Source organism: Paraphaeosphaeria sporulosa (assembly GCF_001642045.1).
Source record: "Paraphaeosphaeria sporulosa strain AP3s5-JAC2a unplaced genomic scaffold CC84scaffold_5, whole genome shotgun sequence".
Classification (NCBI taxonomy): Eukaryota; Fungi; Ascomycota; class Dothideomycetes; order Pleosporales; family Didymosphaeriaceae; genus Paraphaeosphaeria; species Paraphaeosphaeria sporulosa.
This window is the reverse complement of record NW_017253364.1, coordinates 2685177-2707196: the sequence shown is the minus strand read 5'-3', so window position 1 is coordinate 2707196 and position 22020 is coordinate 2685177. Positions and strand designations below refer to the sequence as shown.

At 54.0% G+C, this 22020-nt stretch overlaps 10 protein-coding genes across 10 annotated transcripts; 6 read left to right on the top strand and 4 right to left on the bottom strand.

The window, feature by feature from the left end:
• Positions 1–433: 433 nt before the first annotated feature.
• On the top strand, positions 434–2454 carry CC84DRAFT_1196419 (putative NAD(P)H azoreductase; the record flags this gene model as incomplete). Its single annotated transcript, XM_018181458.1, has 2 exons — positions 434–449; positions 1325–2454. 2 exons carry the CDS (start codon positions 434–436, stop codon positions 2314–2316), a joined length of 1008 nt encoding a protein of 335 aa, XP_018036737.1. The 3' UTR covers positions 2317–2454.
• Positions 2455–2654: 200 nt separating this feature from the next.
• On the bottom strand, positions 2655–4376 carry CC84DRAFT_1217598 (uncharacterized protein; the record flags this gene model as incomplete). Its single annotated transcript, XM_018182911.1, has 1 exon — positions 2655–4376. One exon carries the CDS (start codon positions 4374–4376, stop codon positions 2655–2657), a length of 1722 nt encoding a protein of 573 aa, XP_018036736.1.
• Positions 4377–5397: 1021 nt separating this feature from the next.
• Positions 5398–6937, top strand: CC84DRAFT_762245 (uncharacterized protein). The gene is made up of 3 exons (XM_018187339.1): positions 5398–6220; positions 6288–6389; positions 6442–6937. Exons 1-3 carry the CDS (start codon positions 5606–5608, stop codon positions 6451–6453), a joined length of 729 nt encoding a protein of 242 aa, XP_018036735.1. The 5' UTR covers positions 5398–5605; the 3' UTR covers positions 6454–6937.
• An 87-nt stretch (positions 6938–7024) lies between these two features.
• CC84DRAFT_1090557 (NAD(P)-binding protein) lies at positions 7025–7986 on the top strand (the record flags this gene model as incomplete). Its single annotated transcript, XM_018174360.1, has 2 exons — positions 7025–7305; positions 7359–7986. 2 exons carry the CDS (start codon positions 7025–7027, stop codon positions 7984–7986), a joined length of 909 nt encoding a protein of 302 aa, XP_018036734.1.
• Positions 7987–8123: 137 nt separating this feature from the next.
• On the top strand, positions 8124–10044 carry CC84DRAFT_762256 (uncharacterized protein). The gene is made up of 4 exons (XM_018187341.1): positions 8124–8979; positions 9065–9110; positions 9161–9448; positions 9515–10044. Exons 1-4 carry the CDS (start codon positions 8260–8262, stop codon positions 9823–9825), a joined length of 1365 nt encoding a protein of 454 aa, XP_018036733.1. The 5' UTR covers positions 8124–8259; the 3' UTR covers positions 9826–10044.
• CC84DRAFT_762249 (uncharacterized protein) lies at positions 10045–11465 on the top strand. Its single transcript, XM_018187340.1, has 4 exons — positions 10045–10384; positions 10448–10624; positions 10675–11070; positions 11116–11465. The coding sequence occupies exons 1-4, from the start codon at positions 10295–10297 to the stop codon at positions 11206–11208; spliced, it is 756 nt and encodes a 251-aa protein (XP_018036732.1). The 5' UTR covers positions 10045–10294; the 3' UTR covers positions 11209–11465.
• Positions 11466–11670: 205 nt separating this feature from the next.
• On the bottom strand, positions 11671–12334 carry CC84DRAFT_1205877 (uncharacterized protein; the record flags this gene model as incomplete). The annotated part of the gene is made up of 2 exons (XM_018182003.1): positions 11896–12334; positions 11671–11781 (listed from the first exon to the last, which is right to left on the bottom strand). The coding sequence occupies exons 1-2, from the start codon at positions 12274–12276 to the stop codon at positions 11671–11673; spliced, it is 492 nt and encodes a 163-aa protein (XP_018036731.1). The 5' UTR covers positions 12277–12334.
• Positions 12335–14815: 2481 nt separating this feature from the next.
• On the top strand, positions 14816–15828 carry CC84DRAFT_1187286 (5-nitroimidazole antibiotic resistance protein; the record flags this gene model as incomplete). The annotated part of the gene is made up of 5 exons (XM_018180918.1): positions 14816–14876; positions 14927–15092; positions 15160–15234; positions 15290–15327; positions 15401–15828. 5 exons carry the CDS (start codon positions 14816–14818, stop codon positions 15826–15828), a joined length of 768 nt encoding a protein of 255 aa, XP_018036730.1.
• Positions 15829–16178: 350 nt separating this feature from the next.
• CC84DRAFT_1092665 (uncharacterized protein) lies at positions 16179–18269 on the bottom strand (the record flags this gene model as incomplete). The annotated part of the gene is made up of 3 exons (XM_018174475.1): positions 16179–17843; positions 17883–18078; positions 18154–18269. Coding segments are annotated over 3 exons (1977 nt in total), but the record flags the coding sequence as incomplete, so codon positions are not given.
• Positions 18270–19799: 1530 nt separating this feature from the next.
• On the bottom strand, positions 19800–20873 carry CC84DRAFT_1259567 (uncharacterized protein; the record flags this gene model as incomplete). The annotated part of the gene is made up of 1 exon (XM_018184922.1): positions 19800–20873. One exon carries the CDS (start codon positions 20871–20873, stop codon positions 19800–19802), a length of 1074 nt encoding a protein of 357 aa, XP_018036728.1.
• Positions 20874–22020: the final 1147 nt, after the last annotated feature.

Sequence of the window (22020 nt, the reverse complement as noted above, 5' to 3'; positions counted from 1 at the left end):
CATTGGGTGGGAAAACAATTCTCTTGCAGATAAGTTTCCCGAAGAGATGATAAGCACAGCGGAAGGCGCCGCATTCGGCGACGTGTTCGCTCCTTCTGCACAACGGTTGGGCGGAAGGCTTCGGTAACCAAGGCTCGGGGCTGCGAATCAACACTTAGCCTCGTATGAAATGGAGGTGTGCATCTCCTTCAGAATCGTCGCGCAAAGGTAGGCTGGCAGTGTCGTCTGCAGCAGGGGTGGGGGCTGAGCAAACTGCCGAGGCAGGGGTTAAAGGCTAGAAGAGGAATGGTGTACGCTGTACGCTGCCTTGCAGTGCAACGTCGTTTGGGATTGGCGTGGATTGCCATACGTGCACAACGGATATCTGAGATTGTTTCTGGACTTCGGGGACAGTGGTTTTGGTGCGCTCGCCAAAATCCAGACGGCAAGCGCAATGGCGGCACGGGACAGTATTGGAACACCCACTTGTAGTGCGACAGCGATATGATGACAGTTGACCGCATATAGAGAGCTCGACGTGCACCTTCTAATGTCGCAATACGAGAAGTTGTCGCTCAATACGTAGATCATTGGGATTCAGGCGCACGAAGAAGGAGCGGCGCTAGCGGTGCGGGCCGCGGAGGTAGAGGATCGTTCCGTGCTGATTCTGACCTCCATCCCGAGGGGTTCATCTAGGGTGGCTTGTGTCCTTGTCGCAGCAAACTACTTGGAACATGATATTGATCCACCGCCTTCACGACATACCGTGTCCAGAGACCGAAATCTGTGAATCCAGGCTATAGGGCTAAGAGGGGGGAGGCGCGTAGGGGCCGTATGGGGGATAGGGTAGGATAGGAGGGTACGACGGGCGTCCATCGTCTAGGCGGACTAGAAGTTAGTAGTTTAGAGATTATACAGGCATGAAACTAGAAGCCGGATAGTAGGCGCACAGTCCAATGAGTGTGGAGTTAGTGTAGTAAATATATAAGCAGGCGGACTTTAGATATTTGTAAGGTTTGACATTATCAATGCTGCGCGGTGCTGCCACGGAGTGAGCGGCTACAAGTCTCAGAGAAGAAGTAGTTTGCGATGAGTCATGGTTGGTCGCTCGCTCGCTCACTGGTGTGCTTACTCTGGTTCGAAACTTCGACGTTGGTTGCGAAAGTGCTTGTCCGATATGTCCGGAAGAGGGTGGTCGGCAGTTGGTGGAAGTGGGCCGCTTTGTGCCGTGATCCTACTCGTGGCATTTCTTACTGGCTAGTATATGTTCGCCTATCCGAATATAGATAAAGGTGTAAGACTGCCTAAGGCTCCTCTGGAGTAAGTGCATATTCTCCAAGTAAAGCCCGCTGGACTCAAACATTCAGCAATCCCACAGTTCACCTACACCTCGTCAACGCCCCCAAAATGGCCACCGTAATCGTCTTCGGCCCAACAGGCAACATTGCCTCCGTTGCCGCCCAAACCGCCCACCAGAATGGCGCCAAAGTCTGGCTCGCCATGCGCGACCCCTCCAAAGCGATCCCAGGGCTCAACCCCTCCGCCGAGAAAGCCGGCAACTACTCGCGCATCTACGCCGACCTTAGCAAGCCCGAAACCGTCGCCACGGCCGTCAAGACCGCGGGCGCCACACGGGCCTTCATCTACGTCGCCCACGGCACGCCTGACCATATGAAGGGCACCGCCGAGGCGCTCAAGGCCGCCGGCGTCGAGTTTGTCGTGCTGCTAAGCAGCTTTACTATTGGGAATACTCCACCGGCGGACGTGCAGCCGACCGAGACGATTCCGTACATACATGCGCGGGTCGAAGTCACGTTGGATGAGGTTTACGGGCCGAATGAGTATGTGGCTGTGCGTCCTGGAGGATTCGCTACGAATCTGTTGCGGCAAAAGGAGGGGATTCGTGCCGGGAAGGTAAACATGTATGGGCCCGGATTTAAGATTGATTGCATCACGCCCGTGGATATGGGCGGGGTGATCGGGACGATTTTGGCGGAAGGGCCGCCGCGGGATGGGCAGCGCAAGATCTTTTTATATGGTCCGCAGATCATGTCGCAGAAGCAGGGACTGAAGATTATTGGCGAGGTGCTAGGGAAGGAATTCGAGGTTTCGGGTATTGCCGCGGAGGAGGCGCGAGCGCAGTACCTTGCTAGGGGTGTTCCCAAGCCAATGGTGAACTATATGATTAGGTCGTTGGGGGACACAAACCCCGAGTTGGAAGATGCTTCGTGGCTGGCGCATTATAAAGAAGGCGTGGAGAATGTGAGGAAGTATACGGGGAAGCCTGCCACCGTGTTCCGGGAGTGGGTTGAGGCAAGCTCGGAGCTCTTTAAGTGAGCCTGGGGATTTGATGGGATAAAAGGACTTATACAAAGCTAAGAGTAAGTAAAACTCGAAAAGACACGTACTAGACTTCATGTTTTAGATCTTCTGGGCTTTTCAAAGATTTATTAGAGCTCCCTTATTCACACATTTAAACGAGCCACCGAGTACAAAATTAAATGTCCCTCGCCTTTCCATCTTACATTTTCCACCCTGCCTTAACTTGCAATGACCTTGTACCCTCATATCCAGTCTGCACTTTTTCATCTGCAGGGTCTGCTGCTGAGATTGAGTTGGGACGCGAGTCGACAGCCGAATCTTTGTACACTCCATCGGTCTCGCTCTTCTTCAAGTCATTTTTGAGGAGTCAAGTGGATCAAGTGAGTCGCTTCGGTCTCGCCAGATGCTTCATCATCGTTCATCTTAACCCGCTTTATGGGCGGTTTTAGGGCACCCGACTGTTTGCGCTTCCGGGACGATGAGTCTGGAGACTCTGTGGAGACTGAGCCGCTTACTACTTCTTGCATAGCCTGTGTATCGGCGGGAGGTTCTTTAGACGCGGTAGAAGACTGTCCAGAAGGACTTGCACTCGATCTCTTAACGATCACCTTCTCGCTCTTGGCAACCAACTTCTGACGCAACTCTTGAAGTCTACGAGCTCTGTCGACTTCGTTCTCATTAACCACATTGGAGAGATTGTCCATCTCCTCGGTCCGTTTTGCACTTGAAGATCTCGAATACGGGGTATAAGATGGTGCCTTCACGGTGCGAGCTTGTCCTGACTTCGAGCCATTGACGTTGTGCGTCTTGGGAGCATCTTGAAGACTTGCGTTCCAGTCCTTGGTCCACTCTACCATAAACGATTCTTTTGTTCCTTGTCCTTTGACCAGGACGATGAACTCGCCGTTGTCCTCGCATGGAGTAAAAGGAGGAGATTCGAAGAAAATGCCCTTTTTCTTTTGTGTATTGGTTGGTGCATACTTGCCGTGCAAGTGACCACACTCTTTGAGGTAGTCATCCCGGGTCTTGGCCATTTGAAGATCAAGAGTGTTCCGGTCGCATTCTTGGGCCTGGGCGAACAGGGCCTCTGCAAGCTCGTGAGGACTGGGCTCCTTCTCTGGCACAGCAAGCACGTGTCTCAACTCAATTGCAGAAAGAGAACATGGACGTCCGCTTGACATTGCGAACTCTCGATCCGTTGTTGTATACGCCAATGGGAATTGAATAACTTTTCCGACGTACGCGGAGTACACGTTGGCCCACATACCGACAGGCTCGACCGGCATCTCGAATGTGTCCAAAATCTGTACCTCGCTACGTACAGGCAATGGTGTTCCGTGGAGTGCCTCCCAGAACTCGGTGACATATCGCTTCTCGGCAGCATCAAAAACTGCCGTGGCCCACCCAGGACTCCTGCCTTTGAAACTCAGTTTTCGTTGCACCGCGATACCGCTGAGCTTGAGATAGTCCGGGACGGTCATCAAACCCTGCTCGGACGCGGCAACATAGACTTCGCCGTCGCTGAGATCGAGGTATAGGTCGACATAGTCAATAGTGACGGGGCTTCCATAGCCTGCGTTTGCCGGCGGAATTCCAAGCTGCTCGCGGTTTAAGCCAGTCTTGGTCATAGCAATCGCGCGGTAATAGTGTCTCAAGGCGATCGAGTCGAACTTCTCCGTTTGTAATACCTGACTGGAACTGTGGTCGATGTTGGTTGACCACAGAACCGGGATCTTGTCCTCGCTGTATGGGGCGAATAGTCCCAACTTATCGTCCTGCCACTCGGCTTCCAGTTCCTCGATCTGACTTTCTTGAGCGACTTGAGGGAGTCCGTGCTGCTGGGGAGAACCCAATACCTGCTGCATTGTTTGGGCAACAAGATGTTGACGTGGCTGGCTGGGCTGCTGAGAGACTTGATCATGAGTGTGTAATTTTCGCGTCATTACTCTGCCACCGCGGTTCTTCTGGTGTTTGCCCGCATAATTCTGGATATACGCGATCGATGGGTTCTGTCGCGACCTTTTGATGTCGAGTCTGTCGAAGTCGTACTGAGCTTTGCGCTTTGGGTACACCATATTGGTTACAGAAGCAGGGTGCGTTCAATCTGCGCGGGCAATGTGTTTCAATATTTCCGGGTTGAAGGCGTCGAAATGGTATACACCGAGGTGTCTCACGTTTCTGAGATTAGAAAGCTGAAGTTACACTGAAGTAGAAAGATAGTGCGAGAATCTAGGCGAAGCCGCGGGAGCGGCGAGATTTATATATAAGCTGAAATGTGGCGACGAACGGACCTCAACAGGATCCGTATTGTTCGTCGCTACTGGCACATGGCAGGATTCACCTTCACCTTCGCCGTTCCCCGCTCGTTTACTATTGCGCCTTGCACGATAGCAGCGACTCCACCCTATGGTGCTTCCTTCCTGACGTGTCATCCATCCGATTTTGCAAAGAATCTGTAGCTCCGCGACCGAGCGTCACATGCGTCTCGTTGCTTGTTGTTTTGCGCGTCCTGTCACCTCGACTTATATCAATTTCTGCTCACCCTCACGATTTCGCATCCCCGCAAGCTTTCTCTTGTGGCCCAACTCCATGATGTAGTTCTCTCATATCGACCAGACCCGACTACAATTGCTCAGCGGTACCACCATCACGCTCGTTCTCCACTATAGCGGCAACACAATACATTACGTCCAGCAGGTTTCGGCCGCACAGAACACTGTCAACCCGTATGTATACGAGAAGCTGCACGAGCAGGCCGGGAATGCAGGTCGTGCTTTCTCTTCAATCCGTGTTGAGGTTCCAGGGAAGGGACTGGCGGCCGCTTCACAGGACTTTTGCAGGCTTGCTCCCCAACGCGGCCTATACGAGTGAGTGCGAGCCCAAGACATAATACCAGCAGGTTTATATAGTTTACATTTTACCCGCTCATGCAATGCACGTCCTGGACTGGTATTGCCGTGCGCTTCGAGACGGGTTGTCGGGAGAATTTCTGCCCACAATTGATCAAACCCGAAGTGGTTTTTTGGCTCGAGTACACCTCCTCGAGGGCTTGAAACATACAGCCACGGGCGCCTCTCAACCTTCCTCTACGGAGCTGGGATCATCAGAAGACTCCCTGCTGGCCAACCCGTCTGTAGCAAGAATGCGACAAGTTCTTCTGGTTATACGCCTACATGACCATGCGCAAGCTTGGTATGTACTACTTTGCTAACTTGCTCGGCGATTCCATCGTCGAAATCTGGTCGAGGAGTAGATCTTTTTGCGTTTTTACACATTCTACCCTACTGCAGCTGATTTGCTTGCCATGATTCTAAGTTGGAGGATGGATTTTCTTGCATCAAGGCCATGTGCCGAAATTGTTCGTTCGTCACACCATGTGGCCATTCCGTCATTGGTACGACCGTTTGTTCCGCAGGTCTGCGCGAGCCTCCACGTAGGTGCTGCCTTCGACTGGTCGTACGAGCCCAAACGGGCATCATCGGTAACTCTTATTTCAAGGACTTGCGATCGCAGCTTGCTGCTGGGTCAATGGACAATAAGTACTCAGACACTCTGCGCCAATTCTCTTCACCAGAACATTCAACTCTTTCAGTTGATTGCGCGATTGATCTCTTATCTGATTCTCTGTGACTTCCTTGAGCCGCTTACGCCCTACGGTAAACTCTTCTCCGCCAACCGTTTGTATCTTTGTGTTGGACGACGAAAGCGCCGCGTGCACAATGCCAGACTCTCCAAAGACAGATGCACCCGTGGTTGGTACGTACGATCTTGGCGGCGGACGAAAAGGAGCAATATCGGGACCCGGGGGTCAGACACCGAATCAACCGCAGCCGAATGGAATGGGACTTTAGAAGCTTCCTTCGCCTGGAAATTTTCGCACTTGAGAAGCCGCTGGGTTTCTGGATTGCACGGTTTATTTGTGGGTACCAGACCCGAAGCCTCTCCCTATCTGTATGGATAATCGACTAACTCCGAAAGCCCGATAGATGGATATGTACGACTTGAAATGCATAACTCTCGGAGCGCCTCTTGCGACTGATCGATCTTCCTCTGAACATCATTCATCTCGATCCTGTGTGTATCATCCCGTAAGTATACGGTGCCCTCCTTCGGTCTGACGATCAACTAACAGCTCTGGAGTCGGTACTATAGCGTTGACATGGCGGTGTGGTTCTGGATTCGAATAACCTGGTGCCTAGCGGTAGAGCAGCGTTCATACGAGCATCTCGGCTGGGGCGCTCAATATTAACTAGGACAAATCCAACACTGTCTCTTCACTGCAGTCGTGTGGTGCCTCTCAACTGGAAGGACTAGACTGCCAGGTTGTGCGCATGGTGATATTTTGTACAACCTGGTAAGAACGAAGGCGCAATTTACCGGTCCCACATATAGACAGGCTGAACACCCGCTTACTCAGTCTTTCGGCATTTCAGCTGTACCAGTGCCCCGTCTCACTTTGCTAAGCGCAAAGCTAGTCGTTCGTCGTAAATGCTCAATGGCCAAACGCTAAAGAAAGAATTACAAACCCTCGACATACTAGTGCTCTTCTGGCGATGGGCAAGGCACCCAAGTAAGCAGCTTGAACGATGGAGTTGCCAACCATGGTCACTAACCTGAGTCCTTGCCTTCCGTACGCTATATAAATAGAGTCCTCTGCTGTGGGGTATGACCTGGCTGTTTTCTCAATTCTCCTCTCCAACCGACCCCACTATACTCGCCCCCAATGGCCCCTAAGACATGGTTGATCACAGGCTGCACTTCTGGCTTCGGCGCAGACTTCGTATACGAAGCTTTGAAGCGAGGAGACAGAGCCATAGCTACCGGTCGCGGTGACATATCCCGCCTCTCTGCGCTAAAACAAGCCGGCGCACATGTCTACACGCTCGATGTGACCGCGTCATCAGAGGCGATCAACGAGACCGTTGCGAAAATGATTGAAGAGGTCGGTGACATTGATATCCTGGTCAACAATGCGGGATATCTGAGAATGGGCCTCGTGGCCGAGTTGGAGTAGGTTTCCAATCCCTTCCCAGTGTTCTCCGGCTTACGTGTCCCAGTTTACAAGCGTGGCGTGATATTTTCGAGACCAACTTCTTCGGCGCGCTGAAAATGACACAAGCGCTGCTACCGCACTTCCGTGCACGCAAGACCGGCGATTTTGTCTTCATCGGAAGCATCTACGGTCTCGTAGGCAACATGGCCTGCACGTCATACTCAGCCACGAAGTTCGCACTCGAAAGCCTGCACGACGGGCTGATACAGGAGGGCGCACCTTTTGGTATTCGATCCCTCATGTTCGAGCCAGGAGTCTGCCGTACAGAAGTTGTCAAGAACTCGAAGGAAAAAGTCGATACTACGCATCGAAAGATGGTGGAGGAGTTGGCGCCCATCCGCTCCTTCATTGACACGGTACACGAAGCTATGCTAGGAAACGAAGTTGGCGATCCGAAAAAGGTGGTTAAGGTAATGGTGGATATAGTGAAAGGAGAGGGCGTCGCGGAGGGGAAGGAGATACCGAATCGATTGCCACTTGGCAGCGATGCTCTGGTCGCTGTCCAGCCGAAGTACGAGACTATGTTGAAGCAATGGGGAGACTGGAAAGACGTTATTCTGAGCACGGACTGTGATGATGTGATAGAGCGAGGGAACCCGGAGTATGTGACGATGATGCAAGCATTCACGTAGACGTAGATGGAACTAGTATTAGTCTCTGCACCTCCCTCAGTCTCTGTGTCAACATTATTTGCTGTGGAGCTGTGATATGTCGCAGGCGATATCAGACAGCTAGCATTCGGTGTTGTAAGTTGACGCACGCTCTGTAGTTGAATTTCATGTCGCATTAATCTTCACTTTTAGGTGAGGTGGCGTCGTGGCTCGTTCTGTTTCGGTAGCCATTCAAACTCACGTGCTGCTCCTGTCACGACACTCTTCTCGGCTTTTGCCTCGGACACGCTCATCATGAAGCTCGCTTTCGCTGCAGTCATTGTAGTGCTTGCTTCAGTCGCCGAGTTCGCGGCAGCCGCGGCGGCAACAGCATCTTCTCCGACCCCCACGCGCCGCCTTGAGGGCTATGGGCGATATGTACCGTTCTGGCGCCCTCGCACCCGCCGACGCGCCCTCTCTCCCGTCACGCCTGCTCCGATAGTAGTTTCTCGCAAAAGTGACGATCTTACCCCATCACTTGCGCCTGTGACTGACCTATGGGAAATCGTCGAACCGTTTCCCCTAGATATCGAGACTGAGTCAGCCGGGTCTTCTCCGAGCGCAAGTGGGACTGTCGGACTCTCGCAGAGCGGACTACCAGGCTCAGCGACCGAATATACATGGGAGGATGCAGCGAGTCATGGCTGCCGACTGGTTGATGCCATGCGCGTGTCCGACTATGATGCAGGCCAGCTTTACAGCCCTTCGAAAACATCAGCTCAAAGCTCGCTGATGAACTACGAAGACTTTACAGACTGGGGATGGAGTGCGAATGAGGTCCATGGCGGCAACTTCACTGATTTGGATGGTGGCCAGAAGCAGCCAGATCCTGGCTGGGGTATCGGAAATGCTCTTAGGGATCTAGGAGTTTCAGACAAGATCGAGGCACAAGGCGGCAAGAATATTATCATTGATGCTGTCCACGGGAAGGAGCCTTTCACTCAGGGCTACACCAAGGATGGCAAGAATTATCCGGTACGTACCGAAAGATGAGCGGATAAGAGCTTGACAATCCCGTGACATTCGTTGCTCATTCCGTTCTAGCTAACCTACACTCCAGGCAACCGGTGCAGATTTCAAGATCGGTATCAACACTGCCGATGGAGGTGAGACGCTTGCTTTATTGCTACAACCATCTAGGCTTACTGAACAACAGTTCTGATGGCCGTGGATCGGGTCTCTACCGCCAGCGCGGCACAAAAACGGAATCCTCCCGTCTCGGATGATCAGCTTCCGAAAGTACAGTCTTTTTCGGACATTGGCTACTTGATCTACAAGCATATCCTTGGAAAGGACCCAACAAGCCTCAAATACATGATGTCCCTGATGATCACAAACGAAGAGACTGCAAGCATCATTGCCCGGGCCTTGGGTGATAAGGATCTGGGTCCATGGCCGGGCACATCCTTCAATTGGCGTTCGAAAGAGTTCAAAGCGCTTCTAGGTGAGTTCCTCTTTTATACTATCGACCGGCTAAGAATATTGTGAACTGATTTTTCATTCGACATAGGATCACCCAACGGTATGGGCTTCGGTTATCTCCTCGTGCAACACAAGTCCCAGCTTGGGAAAATGTTCATCAAGCAAGTTCAAGTCTTCCACGGCAACACCTGGCACCACCTGCCCAACATGGTCTTTATCCTAGAAGAACAGAGTGGTACGGAACCACCGCCAAAGCCTTCGGGTTCACCTCCTCAAATGGAAGAGCCAATGATGACTGGTGTGCCAAGCATACTCCAACGCCGAACAGCAGAGCCAGAAATACACATTCAAGGACCGAAGAACTTCCTCAGGGCTCACATAAAGCACGTAGAGCTATGATTCGTGAGTGGGCGAGATGGGAAGTCACAGGGTTGAGCGCATGAATGAAGCTTTCGACTTCAGATACACCTAGCAATGGACAGCGTGCTTGGGCTCCGGAAACTGTACTAAGGGTTCACAATTCATTCAAGAGGATATGTTCGTTGGCCGGATCCTCGGCAATGGCGAATAACAATGACAATGATAAACACATCCCGATGATTGATTCAGCCTGCTTGAAGCGATCTGCTGTGGTTCTGTCAGTCGAGAGATGCAGGAGCGTGACGTCATGTGGGCACGCGACAGCGATTGGACTGCGCTATGCCACGAAAGCGAAGAGATATGCAATGTGCACACCGAAACCTGCACAAGCCTCTTTGAGAGACAACATGTGAGCTGTTTACCATACCCTTGATAATGGCTGCCTTGCAGGTCTCTCGTACCCGCTCAACACAAACTTCATCTGAAGATCCTGTTTACGTTCACAGTCATGGCTGATGCTCCGCTCCTCGGGAGAGGCAATGACCCATCACGATCAACAGGTAGCCGTATCAAGAATGCGCGCAATGTAGATACTAATGTAACGTTTTCTCCATTTGATGTGTCCGTCGCGATGCACTTTCAGGTTTAATCATCGCCATAGACAAGCATCATTCGATCCATCTTAAAGATCTTTAGCGGCGGACTCATCGCCCCAGCAGACACCACATATGCCACCATCATGATCCTGTTGAACAGCACAAATGCGGAGGAGCAAGACAATCTCACGACGCAATGGCGCGACCACAAACTCAATGAGCTGAGTTTCATCGGCGTCGTGGTACGCTCTTCTCCTCTTCTCCCAACTATATGCAGGACTAAACACAGTAGAGTCCCCTCGTAGCAGTGTGCCTCGTGAGCACCGGCGCCTGGGATGAGATCAGCGGCAAGGGCTGGTACATACGCGCCATCTGGTACTCTGGCATCGTCTTCGCGCTGTTCTCAGTCCTCACCGCCACGCAGCAGACGCTGCGCCTGCACCGTCTCTCGGCACACAAAGATGGCTTGCATCTTCTCCGTTTGTGTCTCGTGCGCGACCGTAAGCCGCTTGACAGCGAAGAAGGTGAGGCCAAGCTCGTGCCGAAGCCGTTCCAGATCTGGAGTTGGCAGAGCTCCATGATGTTCCTCATGATGGCCGTGGGATGTCTGCTTGTGGGGATGTTGGTGCTGGTGTGGAGTGCGGTGATCAAGGAGACGAAGAATGTGGAATATGATGAGAATTTCAAGGTAAGTGTTTGAGCGATGGCGAGGGACCTTTGCTGATAACGGTAGCTCGCGATGTCATTTACGACGGTGCTTGCTGCGACTGTGGTGTACTTCTTTGCGACGCAAGTTAGTCTCATGGTTGGAGTGAGCGTGGAGTAGGAGCAACCTGAAAGGAAAATGCGAAGGTGCTACACTGGTAAGCACATGCGGGCTGCTAGGCTTTCGCAAAGTCATCTTTTCATCTTGAACCGCGCAGTTCTAGCGATGTCTGGTTTATTGGAGGGAAGAGTAGAAACAGCTTGCTGGGGCTTGATTAAGCAGATCCAGTGAAAAACGAATCAGGTGCGTAGATTCTGCGGCGGCAAGCCAATATGGATATAGAGAGGTATGGGCACATTAATGATCTGTCTCTTGACCTGTCTCTTCATATAAAATGGAGCATTTCAGAATCTATAAGCTGGAACAAGCTTTATTGTAGTGAATGCAAGACAGAAGCCCACGAATTTATAAAGACGCTGTACCGGGCCCAAAGCACGACCAGGATTTTCATCGCTTCCTGCAAGGTCTGGCCAGCCGCTCCGCACTGGTGTCGTCCGCGTCTGGATAGAAGGGCACGGCCCTCTAAAGGTCGGCGAATACGACGCAAGATCCATAACACTTCTCGTTGGCATATGAAGACAACACCTCGTGCACGAAGGCCGTCATGTCGTTCATCTTCCTACCAAGATCGGCCTAAAAGTCGCACAAGATATCTTCCACTGGGTGAACAACGCACTCCATCCCACAGCCACCGATTAGACCACACCCGTCATGCCCTCCTATTTCTTTCATGAACGCTCCCAGTACCGCCTCAGCCTCATCATCAACTTCTACATATCGTTGCAGTACATCGGAACGCGCACGGATGTTCAGTTCGATCTTGCTAGCCACTTCTTCCAGGCCTTCAAAGAGGATTGGCGCACCATGGACCAGGACACGATCGAGCATATGTGCGACTCTATTCAGAAGGTATGCGGCATGTTCGACGGCAGTGGGAGAGACCTGCTCGATGATCCTGTCATCCGCACTGTTGCGCTTACTTTTATGTACGGCCTTCACAATAACTTGTTCCCCGACTTGGACAGAATAGTACGGGCGCGGAATCGGAGGGGCCGGCCTGATTGGCTGAACGAATATCTGAGACGTGAAGGGACTGGACGTCACATCTGCAGCATTGCCCCCAACCATGCGGTCTACCCACTGCTCACGCGTCTACGAATGGCCGGGCGTCTTATGCTGTGGCTATAATCTTTGCTATCAAAAGAAGGACCTTTCGGTGCAAGCGCGGTGTTCTGCGGCGAGGGCACAGAGCCCAGTCCACGGCACTTGCAGATGAGTAGCAATATCGTATTTAAAGAAATGTATGGTTGGGTCATGGTCGCGGGTGTCGATGCAGGTGAGTATGCGCAGGATGGAAATGCTGATGATGGCATGAATGGGGGAACTATGGATGCAGTGACTCCTACTACAAGTGCGGGTGAACACGAAGTGGCACGGGGCCTGGACAATATCGTTCAGATGCTTATTCGTACAGAACGCTGCCATCGGGAAATGTAGAGGGCGATAGTGACCTTCAATCAGATACATCAATGATTTCTTACTGTTTCGATGACTCTCCGCTTTCTGTGCTGAAGATTTCCCGACATATAGACCTGTGATGCAGACGCCTTGCGCCGGCCCAAGTCCAAGCGAACAACTTCTTCACAGAAAGTTCATGACACTATCGACAACCAAGTTAATCTGAGTACTTCGTAGGATGGCCGAAGACGCCCATGAAAGTACTAGCTGTCTGTTTAGATACCATCCTACTGACCCATAGCGGTGCTGAAATGAGATTTTTGAGCTTTCTGGCCAGCCTCAAGCCATGCAATGGAAGGAGTGACATTTTAACAAGATGAGAAACTCTGAGTACCAGCGTGGGAATGTCTGGCTTATGTAGACAATAGACGCAGGCGGCATGGCCAAGTTGTGTGGATTAGTAGACTGCGCGACGGGTAAGGGATTATATAGACAACGTTGACCAACGCAGACGCCATAGCTACTGGCATACTCGCTCTTAAAACTCTTTTTCTCCAGAGACAGACATGAGTTTCAATTATCAGGCTTCAAAGAACCGTGGACTGCCCATGAAGTTGAATGGCTCCGTCTTGAAACCAGAGGACCGCTCATAGCGCACATTGTCTTCACCTTTGGTCCAAAGGAGAAGACTCCACGCAGCAGCTCGGTTGTCTTCTTGGTACCAAAGTACCCAAATCGGAAGTTGTATTAAGCGAAGGTTTCGACAAGATCTGAATCTGTATAGACGGCTAAGATAGCGAGACATACATGGTTGACTGGCGAACTATTTTAGAAGACAGGAATCTTCCGTTTTATTGTAAATTTGTCCTCTCTAATTACAAGGAGACCGCCTTGGTACACGGTTTGCAGCTTTTTCGGTCCGAGGAGGCGGATCCCATGGGAAATCATTGTTCCCGTTCTCATATTCAATTATACTGTATAGTTGTGTGGAGGAAAGGTTCAGCGATATTCGAAAGGTTATGTAGATGGCCAATGTAGCCCACATCCCGAGTGGCAAAGTGAGTTTTGGTGTTGCTCTCATCCCACAAAGCCACACATTTTGAGATATTGCGACAACTTTCGAAGACGGAGCACCAACCGCATCAGGCGTGATACGACGCTTTGAAGCCCGAGAGACCGACCATAAGATCTTCAAGTGTTGGCTATCAGTCCAAGAAGACGCACCCCATATGTGGGTTAGAATCTCTTTTTAGCAGCGATATGCGGGAATGTGCAGTTGTGTTATGACTAGAAGTGAGTGCAGCCGCACGCTTCATATCGACGACGCACGCAGCCCACGTAACAACAGCAGGAACATCTTGGTTATGATATCTTTCCGCAAAGCAAAATATGTGGTGAGCTCGCGAAAACTTTCGGAGCCGGAGAATCGCCCGTTGGGGCTTGCAGTTGAAGATTTTGGAGTGCACGCACGAAGTTGACCATGACACTTGTACATTTATGTTGGTCTAAGAAAGACACACCACATGACTTGTTGAGCTCGCGATTTTTAGTAGAAATATGCTACAATGTGCAACTGTGTGGAGAGTAGAAGTGAGCGCAGGTACACGGCCATGCAGATCTGATCGGATGAAGCACTTCAAGCTGAAGTCACGTCCTTCATGAGATGATCATGCATGCCACATGACAGCGAATTGAACTAGAGATGAAGACACAGACATCAGAAAACGAACGCCATGTGCAGTCAAGGACCAACTGCCATCTCTCCGACACTTGAGCATCTCATTCTGTCATCTCCGGATTTATCTCCGCAACCATCTCCGAACTCACCGGCTTGCACAATCTACCTGAGCTATCCTTCAATAGCCCATCGCAGGATTGTGTTGTAACGACAATCATCTCGCACACGCTGTACACGCGATCCGCAAGAACATCGCAGCCAATCAGTAACAGGTAGTTACTACCCCGCGCTCCCGACGCGGCAAGTCCATGCGACGTATGTAGCGTACAATTCACGTGTTTACGATGACCAAGCTGGAGTACAATGGTAGGGGGTTGATGTAATGGGGTCGAGTGTATAAAGTAGAGGATATCGTATCGAACCTTCACCACAGTGAGCAGCTAGTTTTTACTAATTGCTACCTATGGCACTCAAAGCTACATCACACACTTCAAATATCAGCAGCGAAGACACACCAAACAGTAGCTCATCATGTCCAACGCAGAATACCCCAAGACAGCAATAAACAAGCTCGGCCGGCTGCCAAAACGAGGTCCTACCCTAATCCAGCTCCATGCCACGAATACTGACAACAGAGTCCAGGCAAGTACGACTACGAAACCGTATACAGCATCATCGATGAAAGTCCTATCCTCCACGTCTCCTTCAACGACCCTGAGCATCCCTTTCCCGTAGTCCTACCCATGCTAGGTTGCACGATTAACTTCGAGGACCCGGATGCCGAAGAGCGGGACATCTACATCCACGGGTACGCACACTTAGCCACTATACAAACCTCCAGATGCCACGCAGAGACCGACCTGACAGTCCACCAGCTACGTAAGCGGCCGGCTCTTCCGCCACAGCAAAGAAACCGGCGAGCAAGGTCTCCCCGTCACCGTCGCCGCATCGTGCGTTCCTTCCCCGAATTCGCAATCCCGTCTGCACGCTGACCAAAGCACACAGCATCATGGATGGCCTCGTCCTCGCCCTCGCCCCCTTCCGTGCGTCTCTCCCGCCCCTCCAGAACCACACCCACCCCGCCCCCGTAAACAGACTGACCCCCCTCCGAAACAGACAACTCCTGCAACTACCGCTCCGCCACCGCCTACGGCCACGCCAACCTCGTCACCGCCTCCGAGGAACGTCTCCACGCCATGACCCTGATAACAAACTCCCTCCTCCCCTCGCGCTGGGAGACGTCCCGCTCGACACCTACGCCCGCCGAGCTGTCTTCTACGTCGATCCTACGCGTGCGCATCGCGTCCGCGAGCGCAAAAGTGCGCACGGGCGGGCCGAGCGAGGACCGCAAGGATCTCAAAGACGAGGCCTTGAGGGGGCGCGTGTGGACAGGTGTGGTGCCGTGTTGGTTGGCGTGGGGGGAGCTGGTGGCGGGGAAGGACAATGGGGCTGGGGAAGTGGATGGGGGGATTGAGCAGTGGAGGGTGGCGGAGAATGAGAGGGGTAGAAAGGTGGCATATGCCGCTATTGAGGAAGGGGGGTAGGGGAGTGCGGTGGGACAGCGACGGCACGAGTGGTTTTGGGTTACTCCTTTTGCCCAACTCAATGGGTCCCACGTAGACAGGCTCGAGCACAGCAGGTACACAGCACGCATTCAATGAAGAGGGGTTGCACATGATGCATTCTATCAACACTCTCCATGCTGTCCCGTTCCTCCTACCAACCCTCGCTCAAAACCATATGCCCAAGCCACAGCGGGTCCGCAAACGCCGGACGTGTTGAACAATATTCCGCCCAAAGCCCAAGAGCCGACCCAACCCATGTCGAAAACGCCAGCCATGCAGTAAGAATAGAGAAACACATAGACGCAAATCACCCTCGCAATGCTAGCCCATTATCTAAACCCCCACGCGGGGAACACGCCTCCCCTCACACTCTCCAGCTTCAGACACTGATATGGGCTGCTCTGCGGGTCGAAATACAGACCCTCCAGCTTCCCGTCGCTGCGTCTCAGACACACGTAGTAGAACCCACTGATCGTGAGGCCACACCCTGAGTCGTCGAAAGAGGTGTGCTCAGGGTCTCCGCCGCTGCGGAAGCTACTGCCATCACCCCAGATATGCGCCGGGTCTGAGGAAGACGCAGAGAGCGAAGTGTAGTGGCGCGTAGGTTCCGGTGGTATGGTCGTTGATGCCGGGGGTTGTATCGAACCTGCCGTGGAGCGGTTGAGGGACTTGACGAAGCACCTTTCTTTCCAACGCATCAAAATCCATTCCTTGCTCAAAACCTCTTCGAACCATGTCCTACTAGTCAAACAACGCACCACATCGTCGTCTGTCATGCCCTGGAATATAGGTAGTTTCCTCCAATACGTCGCATCGTTTCCAGCGGTGGATTTGAACGATTCTGTGAGTAGGGTATGCGTGCTGAAATCCAGGATCTCGCCTTCGAGATATGTGGTGATGGATGAGGTGCGTGTAAAGGAGGGCGCGAGGTCGGAGCTGCTGAGTATAGACTGGTGACTATGCGGATGGCTAGGAACGTTGTACGCCTCCATGGTCGCGGAAAGAGCCATCCGGTCGTAGTCTACCGAGTGGATGGTGACCTTGACAGGCCAGCGGTCTTGTTGTGGGGAGTGCGACGTCACGACGTCGGGTGGAGAAAGCGAGGTTCGATTCCTGGGCGAATTGTATATAGTACGTGCGTCGGAGAGTCTATTTCCGGTGTGGGTGAAACGATACAGCGTTGTGCTGGTGCCCGAGCCAGCGGTCGTGACAGTTGACGTGACATTTGTAGCGTGCTGGCAGCCGGATAACACGGCGCCGGGTGCCAACCACGATGTTTCCGCGGGCGGTGGTATCGTAAACGGGTCGAGCACAAAGTCCTGATGGTCCTGTACGAAGTAGTCCTTGGCGAGGAAGCCTGCATCTATGGCATAGTTCAAGCTATCGTCATTGTTGCTCGAATGGCGTATCTGCGAAAGATACTTGATGGTCTGTTCCAACATGGGCGAGATGGTGGACGGGGGGTTTGAAGCACGTTCCAGATAGCTACGACGATACGAGTCGACCCGCTGCAGCATGTCGCGATCTCGATTCTGCTCTGCCGACGTCCGTCGCTGCGCCAAGCGGTCCATGGCGGCGCGCGTCGACTCGGATGTCAAGTAGGACCTGTCCCGCCACTCGCTCGGATGGGGTGATCTGTTGGTCGCATCTCTGTCAACATAGCGCTGGGCAAGATCGCGGCTGCGGGCAGAGAATCTGGGGTTCCTCCGCACAGATTGGAGGAGCGCAGCAGACCTCAGAGAGCTGTCGGCCGACTGCGATGGCTGCGAGGAATGCAGCAGCCGCGACACAGCAGCGCGCGAGCGCTCTCGCTCCGAGTCGAGCTGCGAGCGGCCCAGCACGCGCAGTATCTCGGGGTGGGTGTTTGGCTGCTCGCGGCGCAGCTCGGCCAGGATGCCCTCAAGCTCGGTGTCGTCGTCGCCCTCGGTGGCGGGCGACCAGTCGTAGAGGCTATTGCGGCTGGGGACCCGGTCGCCGTACGCAGCAGTGCGGGCCTCGCGGTGGAGGGATGCCAGGCGGTCCTGCGCGGGGACGTGGTCGCTGGCAGTCGCCGTGGTGCGATAAGGGCCCTGCAGACGCTCCAGGCGGTTCATCACCCGCCGCAGCCGGTCGCTCTGGTCGCGCCGCTCGAGCTCGTTGCGTTCGCGCTGCTCCAGCGCCCGGTCGCGCGCGCGGTCCACGCGCGCCTGGTGGCGGTCCAGCGTCGCGTCCAACCTCTCGACGTCGAGGCTCACGCCGATCTGCGCGAGGGCGGCCGTGTGCTCGTCCAGGTCCGCGCGCAGCGCGCGCAGGGCGGCGTCGTACTGGGCGTCGTCGTCGTGCTGCGTGGTGTGTCCGAGGGTGGCAGCGAGGTTGTACACGTCCTGGGTGACGGGGCTCTCGAGCGCTTCTGTGAGGGCCTGCGAGATGTACGACGGCGGAGTCTGCGCTGCGGGCGTGTGGGAGGCGTCCTGCAGTCGGCGGCGCACAGTCAGTACATGCTAAGGTGGCGAACGGGGCTGCCCATGGGCCGTGGTCTGTGGTCCCATGGGCCAGCGGACGTACCTCCCGCGCATCGTCGTCTGGCGGGCTGGGATACCGGGAGCTTGCGGGCGGTGGCATCGTCGTCCCGCAGTCGCGACCGTGCTCAAGGACAGTGACGCTGTCTTAGTCGCTGCTGCCGTCTGCGCGCGCAGGCATCGCCATCAAGCAGGAAGGCGGCGGCGGTGCTGTGTCTGCATGTACAGATGTCGCAATGGACTCGCTGAGGTCAGGTCGCACCTTCGGCTTTGTTTCTGCCGCCGCAGCCTCAGCCCGGCTCTTTGTGTTAGACCACCGCAACGCCACATGAAACAGGGACCAGCATGCACGAGCGTCGCAGCAACCATCACTCTCGCCGTACCCCAGCATCGCGGTCCCGACCTGGAGAGATCCGCAGAGCCGCTGCGAGTCAGTGCTGCCCTGTCCCCAGAGCAGCTCGGGCTCTGCACTACCAACGTCACATGCTTTGCGTAACAGGAGAACCAACGTCAAATGTATAGTTTCGTTTTTTATTAATTGACGCTATAAAGAAGCTTGCTTCTGCCCAGCATCCTATTCACCCCACCTGGAGGCGCTTCTTCCAAGACACGGTCCTGAAGAGTAGGAGATGACCCTACAGTCCCTTTGTCCCAGCGCTGGATGCGATGAGCGATGAATCAACTCCGCGAGCACCAGGATGTGTTTGTTCCGCAAGCAGAAGACCACACCCTCAGAGCAGGCACGCCACGGGCGTGCTCCTGTCTCTTGCTCGGGGAATCGTTCCTCCCTCATCGCTGCCAAGGCTGGAGCGCACGGACTAAGATTACAGTACAGCGGCATCGCGGATGCTTGTGTGTATCTTGTGTCGTTGTCTCTCAGCATATCCTGCTGACACTCAATGCCAGTCTGGGAAGACATGAACGTAACTGCGTAGCATCAATCATGAGTGGCATGCCATGCTCAACGAAGAGATGCCCAGCCATCGTCCAGAACGACATTAGGAAAAGGAAATGAACCCAGCCGAGTGTACCTGCTCGTAGCCGTGAGGCTGATCCGTCTTTAAATGCCCGACGTGCATACCTCCCAGAGATGCAAAAGGAAACAGACCTGGTCCGGCCGCTGGATGCATAAAGCCACAAAGGAAACGCTCGCTCGAAAAAAAGATCAAGGAAAAAATCGGATATCAAGGAAACTTTGTACGAGAGAAGAGAGTAGAAAAAGCAAACGCTCGCTAAAGTCGATCAAAACGCCGTCCCATGCCTTGTGGTATATGATGTGGGTGTTGTACATCACTCTCGTGAATATCGCGTATTTCGTCTCGTGTCGTGCTCAAGCCGCTCGGTTGTGCGCATCAACCTTGTGCGACGTGGGAAGGTCAGGGGGACTGGCCAGGTCCGCGCTTCCCAGGCAGGGTGACAGAGGACAAGTACCACGTGTCTGGCTGCACGCGCTTACGTGAAGGCGGCGTACTGTGGTGCAAATCCAGTCTCCCATCCGAATCCACTGCTGTATCCGCTGTGCACGGCGCTTGACCCGCACTGCTGGGCAAGCACACTAGGCAGCGGGAGAGCAGGTATCGGAGCGACTGCCTGGGGCGGGCTGTAGTACTGACTCGTGGTGTTGAATGGCTGGCTGTAGGAAGGCGAGCTGTAGGACGGTGAGCTGTACGAAGGTGTCGGCGACGGCAACTGCACGTTCTCCATGCCCATGGTGCTCCAGAACGATGGAGAGGTTTCCCCGCAGGTAGTGATGGTCGGGCTTGGCGTCGACGACAGCGCTCTCCAGGACTCGACAGGCGCCGGTTGTGACTGTAGTACGTGCGAGGGCCACCAGTTCGTGGCACCTGACGAGCTCGGCAGGAGCGGAGCCGGCCGAACCACGTCAACAATCCTGGGTGGAGGAGGAAGAAGCGGGTGGAACAGCCCCATAATGGCGCCCTTGACGTCCTCACCTCGGCCCTCAAGAAGCTCTCCCGCTCCTTCCTCTTCCATGCCCTCGAGTGCGCGTGCTCCGGCGCGGAACACGTAGCGGTTGACAGCCTGGATGAACTCGTCCTGCAGCTTCTTGAGCTGTGCCTCCTTCTCGGGCCAGTTCCAGGTGTTAGCGGAGACGTCGACCGAGTAGATGTCCTTGTGGTACTCGGTAAGCGCCTCGATGGTTTCGGGCGTGAGCTTGAATGCAACCTCATGCTGTGAGACCATGTCAACGTGCACGACGTACGCCTCGATGTGGATGACCTGGTAGTTGAAGATGGCCTCGACAAGCGGGTTGGCATCCTTGCGCAGTTCCGAATCCGGCGCCTTTGGCACCATTATTGAGCACAGCGACCAGATGGCATTGGAGCCCGACAGGGTTTCGGTGAGACATCGCGTATGTTGCTGGACGCTATTGAGCGGTCGCTTAACCCGATTTATCCTCTTCAGCGTCTGTGTTAACCACGGCTCCACTTTTGAGCTGAGAACAATGTTGACGGTCGAGCGCGGCGCAAAGGCGGCTGCCGAGGCAGGCAATAATTGTATCGGCATTTTGCGACTGGTTTGGGCGTGTGCGAGACGATGCGATATTATGTGGGACGGCGGATCAACCTAACGAAAGAACAAAAGAGAAGGCAAAGAGGTGTCTCAGGCGGGATTGCGAGTCTGCGATGCGCCTTGTATTGAGGAGGAGACAAGAAAGGGACGGACGAATGAGAGGGGAGGAAGGCGAGGTGAGAGGTGAGGGTAGAGAAACTAGCCGGGTGGAGGGTGGGCATACCTTAAGAGCGCTGACGAGGGGACGATCACTGGCCGGCTCCGCCGTGGCCACAGGGCCCGCCAGGGTATCATGCACACTGCCCCGTTTGGCTGCACTGCGCATCTAGCTTGTTTAATCGTGCATGTATGGCGACGATGCAGCTGCAGCTCTAGTCGGATCCAAGCTGACCGACCGGCACGGCGACCGCGCTGCTCGCGCCGTTGGAGCCCGTGGATAGGTGGAGCCTGTGCGAGCGAATATTGCGATGCCCTCATGGCTGCCTCCAACCCGTCTAGACTTGCTTTACGTGCAGGCGGAGATGAAACTCATACAGAGTCGCGCCGTCGCCTACGGCGTAGAAAATTGGAACAGCACTATTGGGACTCTACTTGTCTGTCCGACTGGTTCAAGGCAGCTGAGGCCGCGCTCACGGACGACCTTGCATATGGGGCTTCCTACAACGTGATCTGGTGCGAGCAGGCGGCCTGCGGCGGCAGAGCGAGCACTACGCAAACGCCTCATGCGGTCCAGCATGCCTGCCGTTGGGCTCCAGCATGTTGCCCCGAAGTTACACTGCAACCTCTCTGTTCCTGATGCTCGGGTTGCTGGGAGTTTTTCGCGGCCTCCAAAAGCGGAACGCACCGCAGCGGTCTTGATGCCGCTTTGGGCATGCGCGGAAAAAGGGTTCAAGGCGGATAGACCGCGGCCTAAAAGGTTTGTCTTTGGATGTGGAGGTTGGTGGGAGAGTTGGACGTGGTCTTGGAGCGATGACAGGCCGACGTTGCTTGGGGCTAAAAATGGGAAGCAAACACTCTGCCCAATCATGCAGGCTAGCCGGGGTGAGAGCAGGGTTTCGGTACGCCACCAAAACCCTCCCGCGGACTCCTCATGTGATGGAGCGGGTTTTCAGACGCGGTCCAGAAGAGCATCAGGGTGCCA

Excerpts from the sequence above, each read along its gene's own strand:
- CC84DRAFT_762245 (XM_018187339.1), top strand. The coding sequence starts at position 5,606 with ATGATTCTAAGTTGGAGGATGGATTTTCTTGCATCAAGGCCATGTGCC. Across the intron at positions 6,221-6,287 it reads CTGGATTGCACGGTTTATTT|ATGGATATGTACGACTTGAA; the intron begins GTGGGTACCAGA and ends AAAGCCCGATAG.
- CC84DRAFT_762256 (XM_018187341.1), top strand. The coding sequence starts at position 8,260 with ATGAAGCTCGCTTTCGCTGCAGTCATTGTAGTGCTTGCTTCAGTCGCC. Across the intron at positions 8,980-9,064 it reads AGGATGGCAAGAATTATCCG|GCAACCGGTGCAGATTTCAA; the intron begins GTACGTACCGAA and ends CCTACACTCCAG. Across the intron at positions 9,449-9,514 it reads AGAGTTCAAAGCGCTTCTAG|GATCACCCAACGGTATGGGC; the intron begins GTGAGTTCCTCT and ends CATTCGACATAG.
- CC84DRAFT_762249 (XM_018187340.1), top strand. The coding sequence starts at position 10,295 with ATGGCTGATGCTCCGCTCCTCGGGAGAGGCAATGACCCATCACGATCA. Across the intron at positions 10,385-10,447 it reads CGCGCAATGTAGATACTAAT|ACAAGCATCATTCGATCCAT; the intron begins GTAACGTTTTCT and ends TCATCGCCATAG. Across the intron at positions 11,071-11,115 it reads AATATGATGAGAATTTCAAG|CTCGCGATGTCATTTACGAC; the intron begins GTAAGTGTTTGA and ends TGATAACGGTAG.